Source organism: Erythranthe guttata, chromosome 13 (genome assembly GCF_056151865.1).
Source record: "Erythranthe guttata isolate IM_541 chromosome 13, IM_541, whole genome shotgun sequence".
In the NCBI taxonomy this organism is placed as follows: Eukaryota; Viridiplantae; Streptophyta; class Magnoliopsida; order Lamiales; family Phrymaceae; genus Erythranthe; species Erythranthe guttata.
In genome coordinates this window covers 767,983-781,820 of record NC_142545.1, presented here as the reverse complement: position 1 = coordinate 781,820, position 13,838 = coordinate 767,983, and the positions used below count along the sequence as shown (strand labels likewise).

At 40.7% G+C, this 13,838-nt stretch overlaps 4 protein-coding genes across 4 annotated transcripts; 3 read left to right on the top strand and 1 right to left on the bottom strand.

Annotated features, from left to right (window-relative positions):
- Positions 1 to 1,677: 1,677 nt before the first annotated feature.
- Positions 1,678 to 3,624, bottom strand: LOC105951849 (AAA-type ATPase family protein). The gene has a single exon (XM_012975309.2). It carries the CDS (start codon positions 3,561 to 3,563, stop codon positions 1,992 to 1,994), a length of 1,572 nt encoding a protein of 523 aa, XP_012830763.2. The 5' UTR covers positions 3,564 to 3,624; the 3' UTR covers positions 1,678 to 1,991.
- Positions 3,625 to 7,013: 3,389 nt separating this feature from the next.
- LOC105951870 (uncharacterized) lies at positions 7,014 to 8,087 on the top strand. Its single transcript, XM_012975329.2, has one exon. It carries the CDS (start codon positions 7,060 to 7,062, stop codon positions 7,912 to 7,914), a length of 855 nt encoding a protein of 284 aa, XP_012830783.2. The 5' UTR covers positions 7,014 to 7,059; the 3' UTR covers positions 7,915 to 8,087.
- Positions 8,088 to 8,218: 131 nt separating this feature from the next.
- On the top strand, positions 8,219 to 10,012 carry LOC105951974 (putative UDP-glucose flavonoid 3-O-glucosyltransferase 3). The gene has a single exon (XM_012975466.2). It carries the CDS (start codon positions 8,527 to 8,529, stop codon positions 10,009 to 10,011), a length of 1,485 nt encoding a protein of 494 aa, XP_012830920.2. The 5' UTR covers positions 8,219 to 8,526; the 3' UTR covers position 10,012.
- Positions 10,013 to 11,037: 1,025 nt separating this feature from the next.
- LOC105955159 (protein FAR1-RELATED SEQUENCE 5-like) lies at positions 11,038 to 12,853 on the top strand. The gene is made up of 2 exons (XM_088811778.1): positions 11,038 to 12,561; positions 12,722 to 12,853. Exons 1-2 carry the CDS (start codon positions 11,038 to 11,040, stop codon positions 12,851 to 12,853), a joined length of 1,656 nt encoding a protein of 551 aa, XP_088667904.1.
- Positions 12,854 to 13,838: the final 985 nt, after the last annotated feature.

Genomic DNA, 13,838 nt, shown 5'->3' with positions numbered 1-13,838 from the left:
ACAACACATACTAAAAAATACACACACACTACACTGAAAACACACACTAAAAAAAATACACACTACACAAAAATACACACACTACACCGAAAACACACACTAAAAAATATACACTACACCGAAAATACACACCAAAAAAAATTACACACTACACCGAAAACACTCACTAAAAAAAATTACATACTAAAAAATATACACACACTACACCGAAAACACACACTAAAAAGAATTGCACACACTACACCGAAAACACACAATAAACAATTACACACACTAGAGCGAAAACACACACTAAATAAATATACACTCACTACACCAAAAACACACACTAGGGCGAAAACACACACTAAATAAATATACACACACTACACCAAAAACACACACTAAAAAAATACACACACTGCACCGAAAATAAACACTAAAAACTATACACACTACACCGAAAACACACGCTAAAAAAAACATGCACTACACCGAAAACTCACACTAAAAAGAATTACAAACACTGCACCGACAACACACACTAAAAAATATACACACACCACACCGAAAACACACACTACACAAAAAACACACACTAAAAAGAATTACACACACTACACCGAAAACACACATTAAAAAGAATTACATACACTACACTGGAAACACACCCTAAAAAGAATTTCACGCACTACACCGAAAACACAAACTAAAAAAATACACACACCACACCGAAAACACACACTACACCAAAAACACACACTAAAAAGAATTACACACACTACACCAAAAACACACATTAAAAAGAATTACACACACTACACCAGAAACACACCCTAAAAAGAATTACACGCACTACACCGAAAACACAAACTAAAAAAATACATACACTACACCGAAAACACACACTAAAAAAATATACACACACTACACCGAAAACACACACTAAAAAATACGCACTAAAAAAATATACACACACTACACCGAAAGCACACACTAAAAAAATATACACACACTACACCGAAAACCCACACTACACCAAAAACACACACTAAAAAATATATACACACTACACAAAAAATACACACTAAAAAGAATTACACACACTACACCGAAACACACACTAAAAAGAAATACACACACTATACCGAAAACAAACACTAAAAAAATATACACACACTATACTGAAAACAGACACTAAAAAATATACACTACACCGAAAACACATACACTACACCGAAAACACACACTAAAAAAATATACACACACTACACCGAAAACACATACTAAAAAATATATACACACTGCACAAAAAATACACACTAAAAAGAATTACACACACTACACCAAAAACACACACTAAAAAGAAATACACACACTACACCGAAAACAAACACTAGAAAATATACGTACAATGTGTATTTTTTCAATGTAGTCCATATTTTATTTTTCAATGTGTGTTTTTGGTGCAATGTGTATTTTCTCCAGTGTATATTTATAGTGTAGAGAACATTTCACGGAATCTAGAAGATTATGTTGAATTTGACAACATAAGAGTATACATACAAGAAGATTCATAGTTGAGTGGTGGTTGTAATTACCCAAACAAAAGGGGAGTTTTTGTAATTCAACCGTACATCAGAGGTGACCGGTATTTACCCCTATTTTAAATTAAAAACACGGTTAATCGCCGAAAAGTTGGAATCGGAAATCGACCATCACTAGGCCGTTAACTTAGGTCAGTCCTAGTACAAACGCTTAAATCTTGTAGATATATAAAACAGTACCAGGTGTATGAATCTCATCTGAGTATAGCATCTACAAGACCATAATTCATTTTCCCGGCAAAAAAAAAAGGTAAATTCATTTTCCCTGCAAAAAGCGACACGATTTTCACAATGCAAGTGCTTATACGAACACGTTTTTTTATCTACGAGCACCGCAGACGGAAAATAAAATCAGAAACTTACAAAAGAACACGACGATTTCAATCAAACACCTCACCCGTTTCTCTAAGGCCAATCGAGAAACTTATAACCTTCAAGAGACGGAGGCAAATAACTCTGCGATCCCGATTCATAATTATTATCGGGTGGATAAATATACCCGTCACCGTAACCAAGATCCTTCATCAACTTAGTCGGTGCATTTCTCAAATGCAACGGCACCCCTTCATTCCCACCCACGGATTCCTTCACCACTTTCTGCGCACACCGAATCGCTCGATAAACGGAAACCGATTTACGGGCCAATGCCAAGTAAGCCACACACTGCGCAAGAACCACATCGCACTCGGGCATTCCTATGAAATGGCAGGCTTGATAACACGACACCGCCTGCGTCACAGCCATTGGATCGGCCAACCCCACGTCTTCGCTCGCGAACCTAATTAGCCTCCGGGCGATGTAGAGGGGGTCTTCGCCCCCTTGGAGCATTCTCGCTAGCCAATATATCGAGGCGTTTGGGTCACTCCCTCTCATTGACTTGTGGAGTGCGGATATGAGATTGTAGTGTTCGTCGCCCGATTTATCGTAGGCCAAATGCTTGCATTGCAGTGCTTCTTTAACGTCGTCCACGGTCAAAATCGGGGTTGACTGCGACGGGCGGTCAAAATTGAATCTTGTGGCGGCAATTTCGAGGGCGTTTAGCGCCACGCGGGCGTCGCCTTCGCAGTGTAGGGAGAGGAAATCGAGGGCTTCGGATTGGGATTGGATTCTTGAAAGTCCGTTTTCGGGGTGGGATATCGCTCGATTTAGGAGGGTTTTGATGTGGTGGGGGTTTAGGGGGTTTAGGGTTAGGATTCTGCAGCGGGAGAGGAGTGGAGTGATGAGGTGGAAGGAAGGGTTTTCGGTGGTGGCGCCGACGAAGATTATGCTGCCGTCTTCTATGGCGGGGAGGAAGGAATCTTGTTGGGATTTGTTGAAGCGGTGGACTTCGTCGAGGAAGAGGATGGTTCTTTTTTTTTGGGATTTTCTGGCAGCGTCGACGGCGTCGCGGACGTCTTTGACGCCGGAGGTGACGGCGGAGAGGGGGACGAAGCGGAGGAGGGGGGAGGAGTTGGCGATGGCTCTGGCGATGGAGGTTTTGCCGGTGCCGGGTGGGCCCCAGAGGATGAAGGAGGGGAGGCGGCCGCAGGCGATGGCGGAGCGGAGGAGGGAGTCTTTTCCGAGGAGGTGGTCCTGGCCCACTACCTCGTCCAGCACGCGCGGCCGCATTCTTTCGGACAGCGGCGCGTGAGGCGGCGCCGCCGCCGAGGGTTTGTGGGTGTTTTCGTAGATTTCGGCTGATTTCTGACGCTTTTTTCGATGGAGATGAAGAGGGGAATCTTCGTCTCCGTCGATATTGTCGTGCTCTTGGTGGGTTTGATTTTTGTTGGAGTGGAGGTGGAAAAATTGGTTGATTTTGGGTTGGATATTTGGAGGGGTGGAGCTGGACGGCGGCGGAGAGTGGGTTTGGGCGTTTGGAGGAGGATTGAGGAGCCAATCGGTGGCTTTGAGGAGGTCGCCGCCGCCGGCCGACAGGGCTTGGGCGGCCATGGCAGAGGGGAAGCCCATGCTTACAAGCTGCTGAATTTCAGTCTCCATTTGCCGTATGCGAAAAGGCGCTAATTTTTGCCCGCCCTTTTCTCTCTCCTTGAAGAAAATGGGGATCACTGACTCTGTCTTCCCGCACTTTCCGTCTTTAGTTAATTATTTTTGTTAATTAATTAATTATCTATTAATAAATTAATTAATTAACTAATTTAAGGGCTACATATATAGTACAATGCCATAATGAGTTCGGAGCAAGAAGATACAAATAGAGATAATTTCAACACATGGAGCTGTATTAGATACATAATGGCTAAGTACCCTTATATCGTCTAGTCCTTTGTTCAAAATATCCAAATGGAAGCGCACCGACATGTTTCAGGTACGAAGCACTCACCTAGACTCAGAAAATCCTAAATCTACCTCAACATACGATTGAGTTAATTCATCAACACGCGCACAGTGCCAATCAATTAACAGTAACACTCTCAACCACTTATCATACCCTGTGTTTCACTCAGGTATAGTCAATTGACTCACAAAAGAAGACGATTGAAGTCAGGATATGATTTGAGTACGACAGACGTGTGTTACACTTATCCCTCTCTTTAACAACAGTATAAACAGAAGAAAGCAATGGTCTGAAGCATTGAATGTGTTCTAGAGTCAATGTCTTCCATCGTACAACGAAGACTGTAAACTGTTGCCGGAAAAAAAGAGATATGAACAATGAGGACTAGTCAAGGAAAATTGATAGTCTAGATCACTTTGAGCTTAACTTTCTTGAATCTGGACTGGATTCAACGTTACGCGACACCTAGGATACAAGTGGGATTGAAACCGGTCAAAAATAATTTATTGTAGGCCAAAAATCTTCACCATTTTGCATATATAGGGTACTTGATTACATACCAAAAAAAAAATTAAAAAAAGAAAAAGAAAAAGAAAATGTAGAGTAATGGATCTCGAATTCTTTTGTTAAAAAAATCTATATTGTTTTCATTGCCGACAACCTAACCAAGATTTATGCTCTCTTGATTTACACATGGACAAGATTGGGATATTAGATGTTACACTTAGTTATTTACACTAGTGGATTTAAACCATAAATTTACACATAATCACACACAATCACATGTATGTATACTTCAAATCATGGGTGGTTACTTACTCAAATCTACACTGTATAAATAACAATGCATAACATCCAACTTCCCCACAATATTTGGACTTTGGAGTAAATTCCATTGAAGTACACGTAGGAAAATCTTCCTAGGATTTTTGTCCTTGCCGAAATGATATATATATATATATATATATATATATATATATATATATATATATATATATATATATATATTATGGAAAATAAAAAAAATAAAAAAAGTGGTTAACGCAATTTTTGGAAATTGGATCAATCACGGGATAATAGTCACTATATGTCAAAAAAAAAAAAAAAACGTTAATTTCAATTTTTTTCCGATTTCATTGTCTTGCAAAGTTTGAATTTTGGAGCCAAAAAATATAATTCGGCCCCACACAATTTGGAGCTTAATTACAAAATGGTGTTTGTGGTCTTCCTCCAAAGTCAATCAATGAAGACAATCCAATTTAAGTTTGAAAGATCCAAATTATGATAATAGTGGCTATGGTTTGGATTGAAGTATATAGATGTCGGTACATCTTTAGAGGTGCTTGAACTACTAAGGTATTATAGCAGTGGCTAAGGGTGTAAATGAGTTGAACTCGAGCTCGAGTCAAATCTGGTGAACTCGAGCTCGAGCTCATTGAGCTTTCATTTGATGACTTCGAACTCGAGTTCGAGCCATATTTGCTGAGCTCGAGCATAGTTTTTCTTATTATAGTGGTAAGTATTCCCGCCTGTCACGCGGGTGACTCGGGTTCGATCCCCGGCAACGGCGCCAAAAACTTGTTGGGGCTAAATACCTAACACGCAAGTGCACGTATCGCAAACAAGTAGTAAAAGTGGACTCGTGAGAGTCGGATGTCGATCCCACATGGAATACTCAAATTATCTAATCCTAAGTACCAAATTCTAACAACTATGATTTTTATCCAGCCTACGCAAGTTTGTCAGATCTAATTAACTAAATAATTAAACTAATTATGAAAGCAAATAAACACGGGAAAATATCAATAAAAACGGACCTAAGATTTTATCTTCCCCCTATGCAAGAATTGCTCACCCAAAACCCCTCAATTATGAAATATATGATTCATGATTATTAACCCGAGACACTAATTTACTCATAACCCGCTGTCGCGTGTATTATGAGTCTATTATTCATAAACGATTCACTATATGTCTATGCAAACCAATTATAAATAAAACATTAACTAACAAGTCTCGTAAATGGCTACCTAAGGTGATATCTGTATGTCTACGACACCACATGCAATTGACACACTCATCCGGTGAAAATTACTCGAAGGTTCTTATACTTACCGTCTAATTATCAAAATAGCTCTGTCGAGTCAATCCCAATAATCACAGATAAAGCACATAAATTGATCAAGTTCATGCACTAACAATCATAACAAGTAGAAGAAATAATCATAAAATCATAATTGCATAATCTCAAGAAAACGGGTTCACCATCCCCACATAGGGTTCCAACAAAATCCTAGATTAAAAACTTAGCTACTCGTAATTCTTATGATAAATAAAATAAATAAGAACAACTATGCTTGAGTCTTCGTTGATCTTCGTTCTTCACGTTTTGTGGTGTAAAATTTCGTGCTTATGGTGTAGAGACATGTTGCTTTTATAGGCTTTTCTTGATAAGGAAGTAGTGGAAACCTAATAGGAATCAATTTTCGCCACTTTCCCCCATCAGGATTTGTTCGTCGATTTGTGCCTTGTTGGAGTCCGAATTTTGGAATGTTGTGTAAATAAGAATTGAAGACCTTGAAATTAGCTTTCCAATGCCGCCAAAATCACCTAATTCGGAGTTTGTATGAGAGAGATATGCTCGAAATGGTGGACATTGTCAAAGCTGTGGCGAGATTCCTTCTTCCAATTTGATTTGTTTCCTTATTTGCAACTTTTTCCTTTCTTTTTGATCTTTTTTCCTTCATGGACACCTAATTCTCGTTTTTTACCTATATAACACAAAATCAATCAATTAAAGCACAAATATAATTAAATATAAACAAAAGATCCACGTAAAGTAAACGTATTGCACTCAACAAGCTCATATATAGAACTTTCATTTGATGACCCTGAACTTTAGTTCGAGCCATATTTGCTGAGCTTGAGCTCATAGAACTTTCATTTGATGAGCTCGAGCTCATAGAGCTTTCATTTGATGAGCTCGATGAGCTGGCTCGAAAAAAGCTCGAGCTCGAGCTCAAATTTGTCGAGCTTGAGCTATACGACAAAACTCATATAAATCCTCTTTGCAAAATAGTGGGACCCCAAAATATCCTCTCACTAAATGGGGTCACTTGTTTTTTGGACATAAAACATAGTATTTGGTCTATAAAACCTCTCTATTCTTACACTCATTGTACCAACACATCTTTAATCATGGCCAAACACAATACAAATTCTCAAACCCTAATAATCTCTCTCCTCAATTTAGGAACTCTATTCATCTCTCTAGCATGTCCGGAATGCCACTACCCAACTCCTCCAATCAATCCACCAAAGCTACCGCCACATTTGCCGCCGAAACACCCGCCGGTAAGAAAACCACCGTCCTCCTCCACGCCACTCCCTCCGGTCGTCGTAAATCCACCACCGTACGTCCCAAAACCACCGCCCGTCGAGCCAAAACCTCCGGTAGTCAAACCACCAACCGTACCTAAACCTCCAATTGTGAACCCTCCGATTGTTTATCCCACGACCATACCTAAGCCACCGGTTATCCATCCTCCAATCAAACGTAATCCACCGGTACATATCCATCCTCCACTCATACTTAGTCCACCCGTTGTCCATCATCCAATCACACCTAATCCACCCGTTACAACTCCTCCAATCACTCCAAAACCTCCGATCATGCCAAAACCGCCGGTCGTACCAAAACCACCACCGGAAACTCCATGTCCTCCACCGCCACCGCCACCGACACCGAAAGAAACACCATGTCCGCCACCACCGCCGCCAAAAAAGTCGCCCGAAAAATGCCCGATCGACACATTAAAGCTAGGTGCATGCATGGACGTATTAGGCGGGCTAGTGCACATAAGAATCGGGCAGAGCCCGAAGAATGCATGCTGCCCGGTACTCGAAGGGCTGGTCGACTTAGACGCGGCCCTTTGTCTTTGCACCGCCATTAAAGCTAAGCTGCTCAACATCAATATTCTAATACCTATTGCTCTACAAGTTCTTGTGGACTGCGGCAAAACTCCACCTTCCGGGTTTCAATGCCCTGCCTAAGCTTTCTTACAAGATTTAATTTAAAGTTTCCTATGTTTTTAATAAATTTTACGTGGGACGATGTTATTGTGTAGTAACATCGGTAAATTTTCGATTTTTTCGTCGAATGTGAAAATCAATTGTAATTGCAATAATGCATTTTGAATTGTAATTTATTAAGTTCCAATTAATTATATCTATATGTACACAATTTTTTTTTTTTTTTCTATAGATTTGAAAATTGTTGGGGGTCATGGCCCCACGACCTTATGTTTGCTCCGTCACTCATCTTGAAGTAATGAAAACATAAGGAATTGTTTATAATATATGAAAAAGAAATGTTTGATTTTTATTTAGAGATCATTACCTAGAAAATTCCTAGAAAGAAAAAGGGAGTCAAAATGTAGAAAGATCAATTGCATCATTCAACATATATAATCCAAATCCAACCGTTGATTAACAAACATAGACCCATGATGCAAGATTGCAAGTCTACATTTTGCAACTTCGCCCCTCACCTTATCTTATCCCCTTTATAAATCAACCCCTATAATATTTTATTTCATCAAACCAACACCCTACACCCCCTCAACACAACGAATCTTGAAAAGATTCCATTGAAGAGATCAATAAATGGAGAAAACCGAATTGGTATTCATCCCTTCACCGGGGCTGAGCCACCTCATCTCCACCGTGGAGACGGCCAAGCTCCTCCTCGACCGCGACGATCGCCACCGCCGCCTCTCGATCACCGTCCTCATCATGAAGCTCCCCAACGACACCACCGTCGCCAGCTACATTGAAAAATTCTCCGCCTCGTCGTCGTTGTCTCATCTACGCTTCGTCCACCTCCCCAGCGGCGAAGAAGATCAAGCAACCGGCGGCACACCTTCCGAGACGTTCAGGTTCGATTTAATCGACAGGCAGTCGACGAACATCCGAGAAATAGTCTCGGATCTCGTCGAGCAACCTCGTACTTCTCGAATGGGCGGTCTGGTGCTCGACATGCTCTGCACAAACTTCACCGAGATCGCGGACGAGTTCGGGATCCCGGCGTACGTTTTCTTCACGTCCGGCGCGTGCGGCCTCGGCCTACTCAGCCACCTCGTCTCGCTGAAGCTCGATCACGGTCAAGACCTTACGCAGTATAAGGGTTCCGACGAGGAGATGTCGGTGCCGTGCTTCTCGCTTCCGGTTCCGGCGAAGACCCTTCCGGTGGTGATGGTCGAAGGCGGTCCGGTGGCGGATGTGTTCATGAACTACTTCAGAAGATTGAAGGATATGAAAGGGATCATGGTCAACACTTTCTACGAGCTCGAATCCTACGCCGTTGACTCTCTACAGTCCGACGGAAAAAGTCAAACCCCGAAAATTTACCCCATCGGACCTATTCTCAACTCCGGCGGCGGCGGCGGCGATGAAAAAAGAACCGAATCGGACGAAATCAAGAAGTGGCTGGACGAGCAGCCGGAGAACTCGGTGGTTTTCTTGTGTTTCGGGACAATGGGGAGTTTCGAGGAATCCCAGGTTAGGGAAATAGCGGCGGCGTTGGAGAAGAGCGGGGAGCGTTTCTTGTGGTCGTTGAGGAAGCCAGGGGTAAAAGGGTCAAAGATACCGTTTCCGACGGAGTACGAATCTTTTGACGAAGTTCTGCCGGAGGGGTTTCTGGAGAGGACTGAGGGTATCGGGAAAGTGACGGGGTGGGCGCCGCAGGTGGCGGTGCTGTCGCATCCGGCGGTGGGGGGTTTCGTTTCGCACTGCGGGTGGAATTCGATTTTGGAGAGCGTTTCGTTGGGTGTTCCGATAGCTACTTTTCCGATGTACGCTGAGCAGCAGCTGAACGCGTTCCAGCTGGTGAAGGAACTCGGAATGGCGGAGGAGATTAGGATAAACTACAAGATTGATTTTAAGGGGGACAGTCCGCCGGAGATTGTGGGAGCGGCGGAGATAGAGGCGGCGATACGGCGGCTGATGGCGGCGGAGGAGGAGGGTGGTGGTGGGGTGAGGGGGAAAGTGAAGGAGATGCAGAGTAAAAGCAGGGCGGCTTTGCTTGAAGGTGGTTCTTCTTACAAAGCTTTGTCTCTTTTTATTGAGGATGTTATTCAAAATGCTGTTTAATTAGTTAATTTATTTAAGTGGATAACTGCAAATCTCAACTTTTACTTAGTTCAATACAAAAAAAATAAAATTAAATAATTAATAGTAAATTACTTTAATACCGTTAATAAAAATCAAAACTAAAAAAATATTACAAGTATTATTTTTCTTTCTTCAATACCAAATAATCAAAACTCTTCAAAACCCATCAAAACCTATTTCCCTCCTCACTCACAAACCTCTCACCTCCTCCTTCTCCCTCCCCCCACAAACCCTCCTAAAAAACCTCAAAACTAAAGAAATCAAAACCTTACACAACTTGCAAAATGACATCAAATGACAATAGAATGGTAGTTTACAAGCAAGGAGAACTCATTAATGTATGTATCCATGTATTTTTTGAGCTAAAACGTCGATTTTGATTTTTTATTTATTTTTTTAAATCCGCCATTAAATTTCAACACATACAGGTCGAAATTGTACTTATTTTTCGACATGTATGTGTCGAAACACATAATAATTGATATTATATGTTTTCGACTAATAACTGTCGAATTTATCCTCATTTTCGACACTTAAGTGTCGAAAATAGTGGTCAAATTCGACAGTTACCCGTCGAAAACATATAATATCAATTATTATATAAGTCTTATTTCGACACTTAATTGTCGAATTTGTCCCCTATTTTCGACACTTAAGTGTCGATTTTTTCCTGTTGCAAATTTACTTGTTTAATCTTCTCCACTTTTGTGTAGATCGATTGCACCCATTCATTTACCACGTCAGAAAAATTCCCAACAAAAGAAGCTTTATTGGCATGGGTTCATGAAGTATGTAAAAGAATTAGAATGGTGTTAATGATTGCGGGTTCGAGTGACAGGAATAGAGGACGTATGACACCGTATGTGATTGTTTGTTGTGAGCGTGAGGGCCTTTATGCTGGCAAGAAGATACCCGGTGTTGATGATCAAAGACCGGGAAAAAGGAGCACCGGTTCAAAAAAATGCAATTGTCCGTTTAAATTCAAGAGGACAAAAGAACACAAGGATGATGAAAAAGGCTGAGTGGAAATTGGATGTTCATAATGGTATTCATAACCACAACTTGTTTGAAAACTTGCACGGGCACTCTTATGCCGGAAGATTATCAAATGAGGAGACTTCACTTGTTCACACTTTGAAGAAAACAATGGTGAAACTAAGGGCAATTTTAAGATTATTGAAGCAAAATGACCCGTCTAATGTAACTGGTATGAAGACAGTTTACAATACCATCCAACAATTAAATTTCAATGAATTATCTGAGAGATCTCAATTACACCTATTGTTCGCCAAGTTGAAAGAAGATGAATACCTCTCGTACCATAGATCGAACGAGTTTAATGAGATTACCGACTTGTTGTGGATCCACCCGAAATGCATTAAGTTAGCACAGTCGTATCCGTATGTATTCATCATGGATTGCACGTACAAAACCAATTGTTACGGACTCCCATTTCTTGAGATTGTGGGTTTTACTTGTACCAACATGACGTTCTCCATTGTCTTTGCATACTTGGATCACAAAAAGACGGAAAATATCGAATGGGCGTTGCGTTATTTGATGGAGGCCATGACAAGTTGTCATCGACCTAATTGCATAACAGATCGAGATTTGACTTTAATGAAAGTAGTAGCTAATGTGTATCCATCGAGTCATCACTTGCTGTGTCGGTGGCATGTGAACAAGAATATATTGGCCAGTTGTAAGAAAATGTTCACAAAGGACAACACCAAGTGGAAGCAATTTCAGTCGGATTTTTCGGCTCTTATTGAAATAAACACTATAGAGGAGTTCAATGAGGATTGGGAGTCAATGAAAAGAACATTTGTTGGTTATCCGACGGCTATAGCATATGTAGCTAATTCATGGTTGGATCCGTACAAGGAGAGACTTACATTGGTGTGGACAAATAATTGTACTCATTTTGGAACGTACACTTCTAGTAGGGTGGATGGGGCACACGAACGAATGAAAATGGATGTGCGTAACTCAACTGGCACCTTTGTGAATTTGTATACGAAAGTCCACAACCAAATTCTCGAACAACACAATGACATCAAAGCTTCTTCTGAAGTAAGTAAAAATACTTATGAACACACTTTCAAAACATTGATACACAATGAGCTTCGTGGAAGTATTTCAAAATTCGCTCTGCAACTACTGAAAGTTGAGGTGGACAATGCGAAACTATTGCAACCGAGTGATATGGGTTGTAGTTGCGGCATCCGAACAACCCACGGTCTACCATGTTGCCATGAACTTCATGAGTATGTTGTTATGAAAAAATGTCCTATCCCACTTGAGTTAATACGCTCGCACTGGAAACACATGAGCATGGAGCCCGTCGCGACCACAGACGAAGTCATTCTACCAACCATCGACGAAGAATTATCAGAATACCAGAAACTCTTTGAATCTGCCGATCTCGATGAAAAGACTCAATTGCGCAACCATTTGAGACATTTTACCCACCCAGAGAAGACTAACCTTACGGAGCCAAGTGAAAAAGTTGTTAGCAAAGATCGACCGGCAAAAAATAAGAAAGCTAGTTGTTAGCAAAGTTGTTAGCAAAGATCGATCGAAGCAAGCTAGTTGTTCTCCAAAGGTAAATGTCGCTATTATCATCTCATTTCATTATTATTGTTGCATTTTATAATTGTGCTAAGTAATTCTGGTTAATATACTGCAGCTTATACCTTTCAAGAAACCTGTACAGAAGAGATTTAGAGTGCCCTCGAATGATTCTATTAGCAACTATACCAACTCAAGAGTCAGGGAAAAACACTATACCGACGCAAGAGTCGTTCAAACCATTATTTGAAGATGTAGATGTAGGATTGCCACCAGGTTTGATCGGCAAGAATAAGTACATTGAGACGATCCATCCACGATTTCGTATGCATGTTCGAGAAATCATCAATGTCGGTTCATATGGCCACTGTGGATTTCGGGCAGTTGCCTCTATGATGGGATTTGGGGAAGATGAATGGGGTCGAGTACAAGATGGCATGCTACGGGAGTTGACTGCCAATTTTTCCATTTACACGGACATGCACCATGGCAAAGAAACCGTTAGAACAATGCAAACTATTGTGAGTAACTGGGATGTTCCTGCCACGCGTGACCATTGGATATCTTTTCCAAATATGGGTCATGTAATTGCTTCAACATACAATATTGTCTTGAACAACAATTGTTCAATACCTCTTATCGCCGATTTTTGGTACCAATGCCATAATCATAAAGCTGATGGTTGGAAGCCTACAGAAATGTATGGTCGGATTACAACATTCCGAGAATTAACCCCTCCTATCGCCGATGTTTTTTTCATAATTTGGAATTTTTTTTTTTTTTTTTTTTGTGAAATTAACCCCGAATCTATTTCATTGTAACATAAAAAACATATTCTCAGGGTTTTTGGACAAAAAAAATCAAAATTGCAAATTATCAAAAAAATTGCATTTAAAACAAACAAAATCCATATAAAACTAAATTTAAGAAAAAAAACATCTAAACCAAACAAAATTCATCTAAAACAAAAATAAATAAATAAAAAAAAAACATCTAAACCAAACAAAATCCGTAAAAAATACATAAACTCCTAAAACACACAAGACTAATCCTGTGTTTTCTTTCTTCCTAATAAACACGCGTTTCACAACTGTTTGTGGGGCATCCGACGAGCTCGATGGTGGTGGAAGTGGCTCCAACGAGCTAGCTGGAGGTGGTGGTGGGGCATCCGACGAGCTCGATGGAGGTGGAAGTGGGGCATCCGGCTCGATCAATCTAACAATATCATTTAGGGT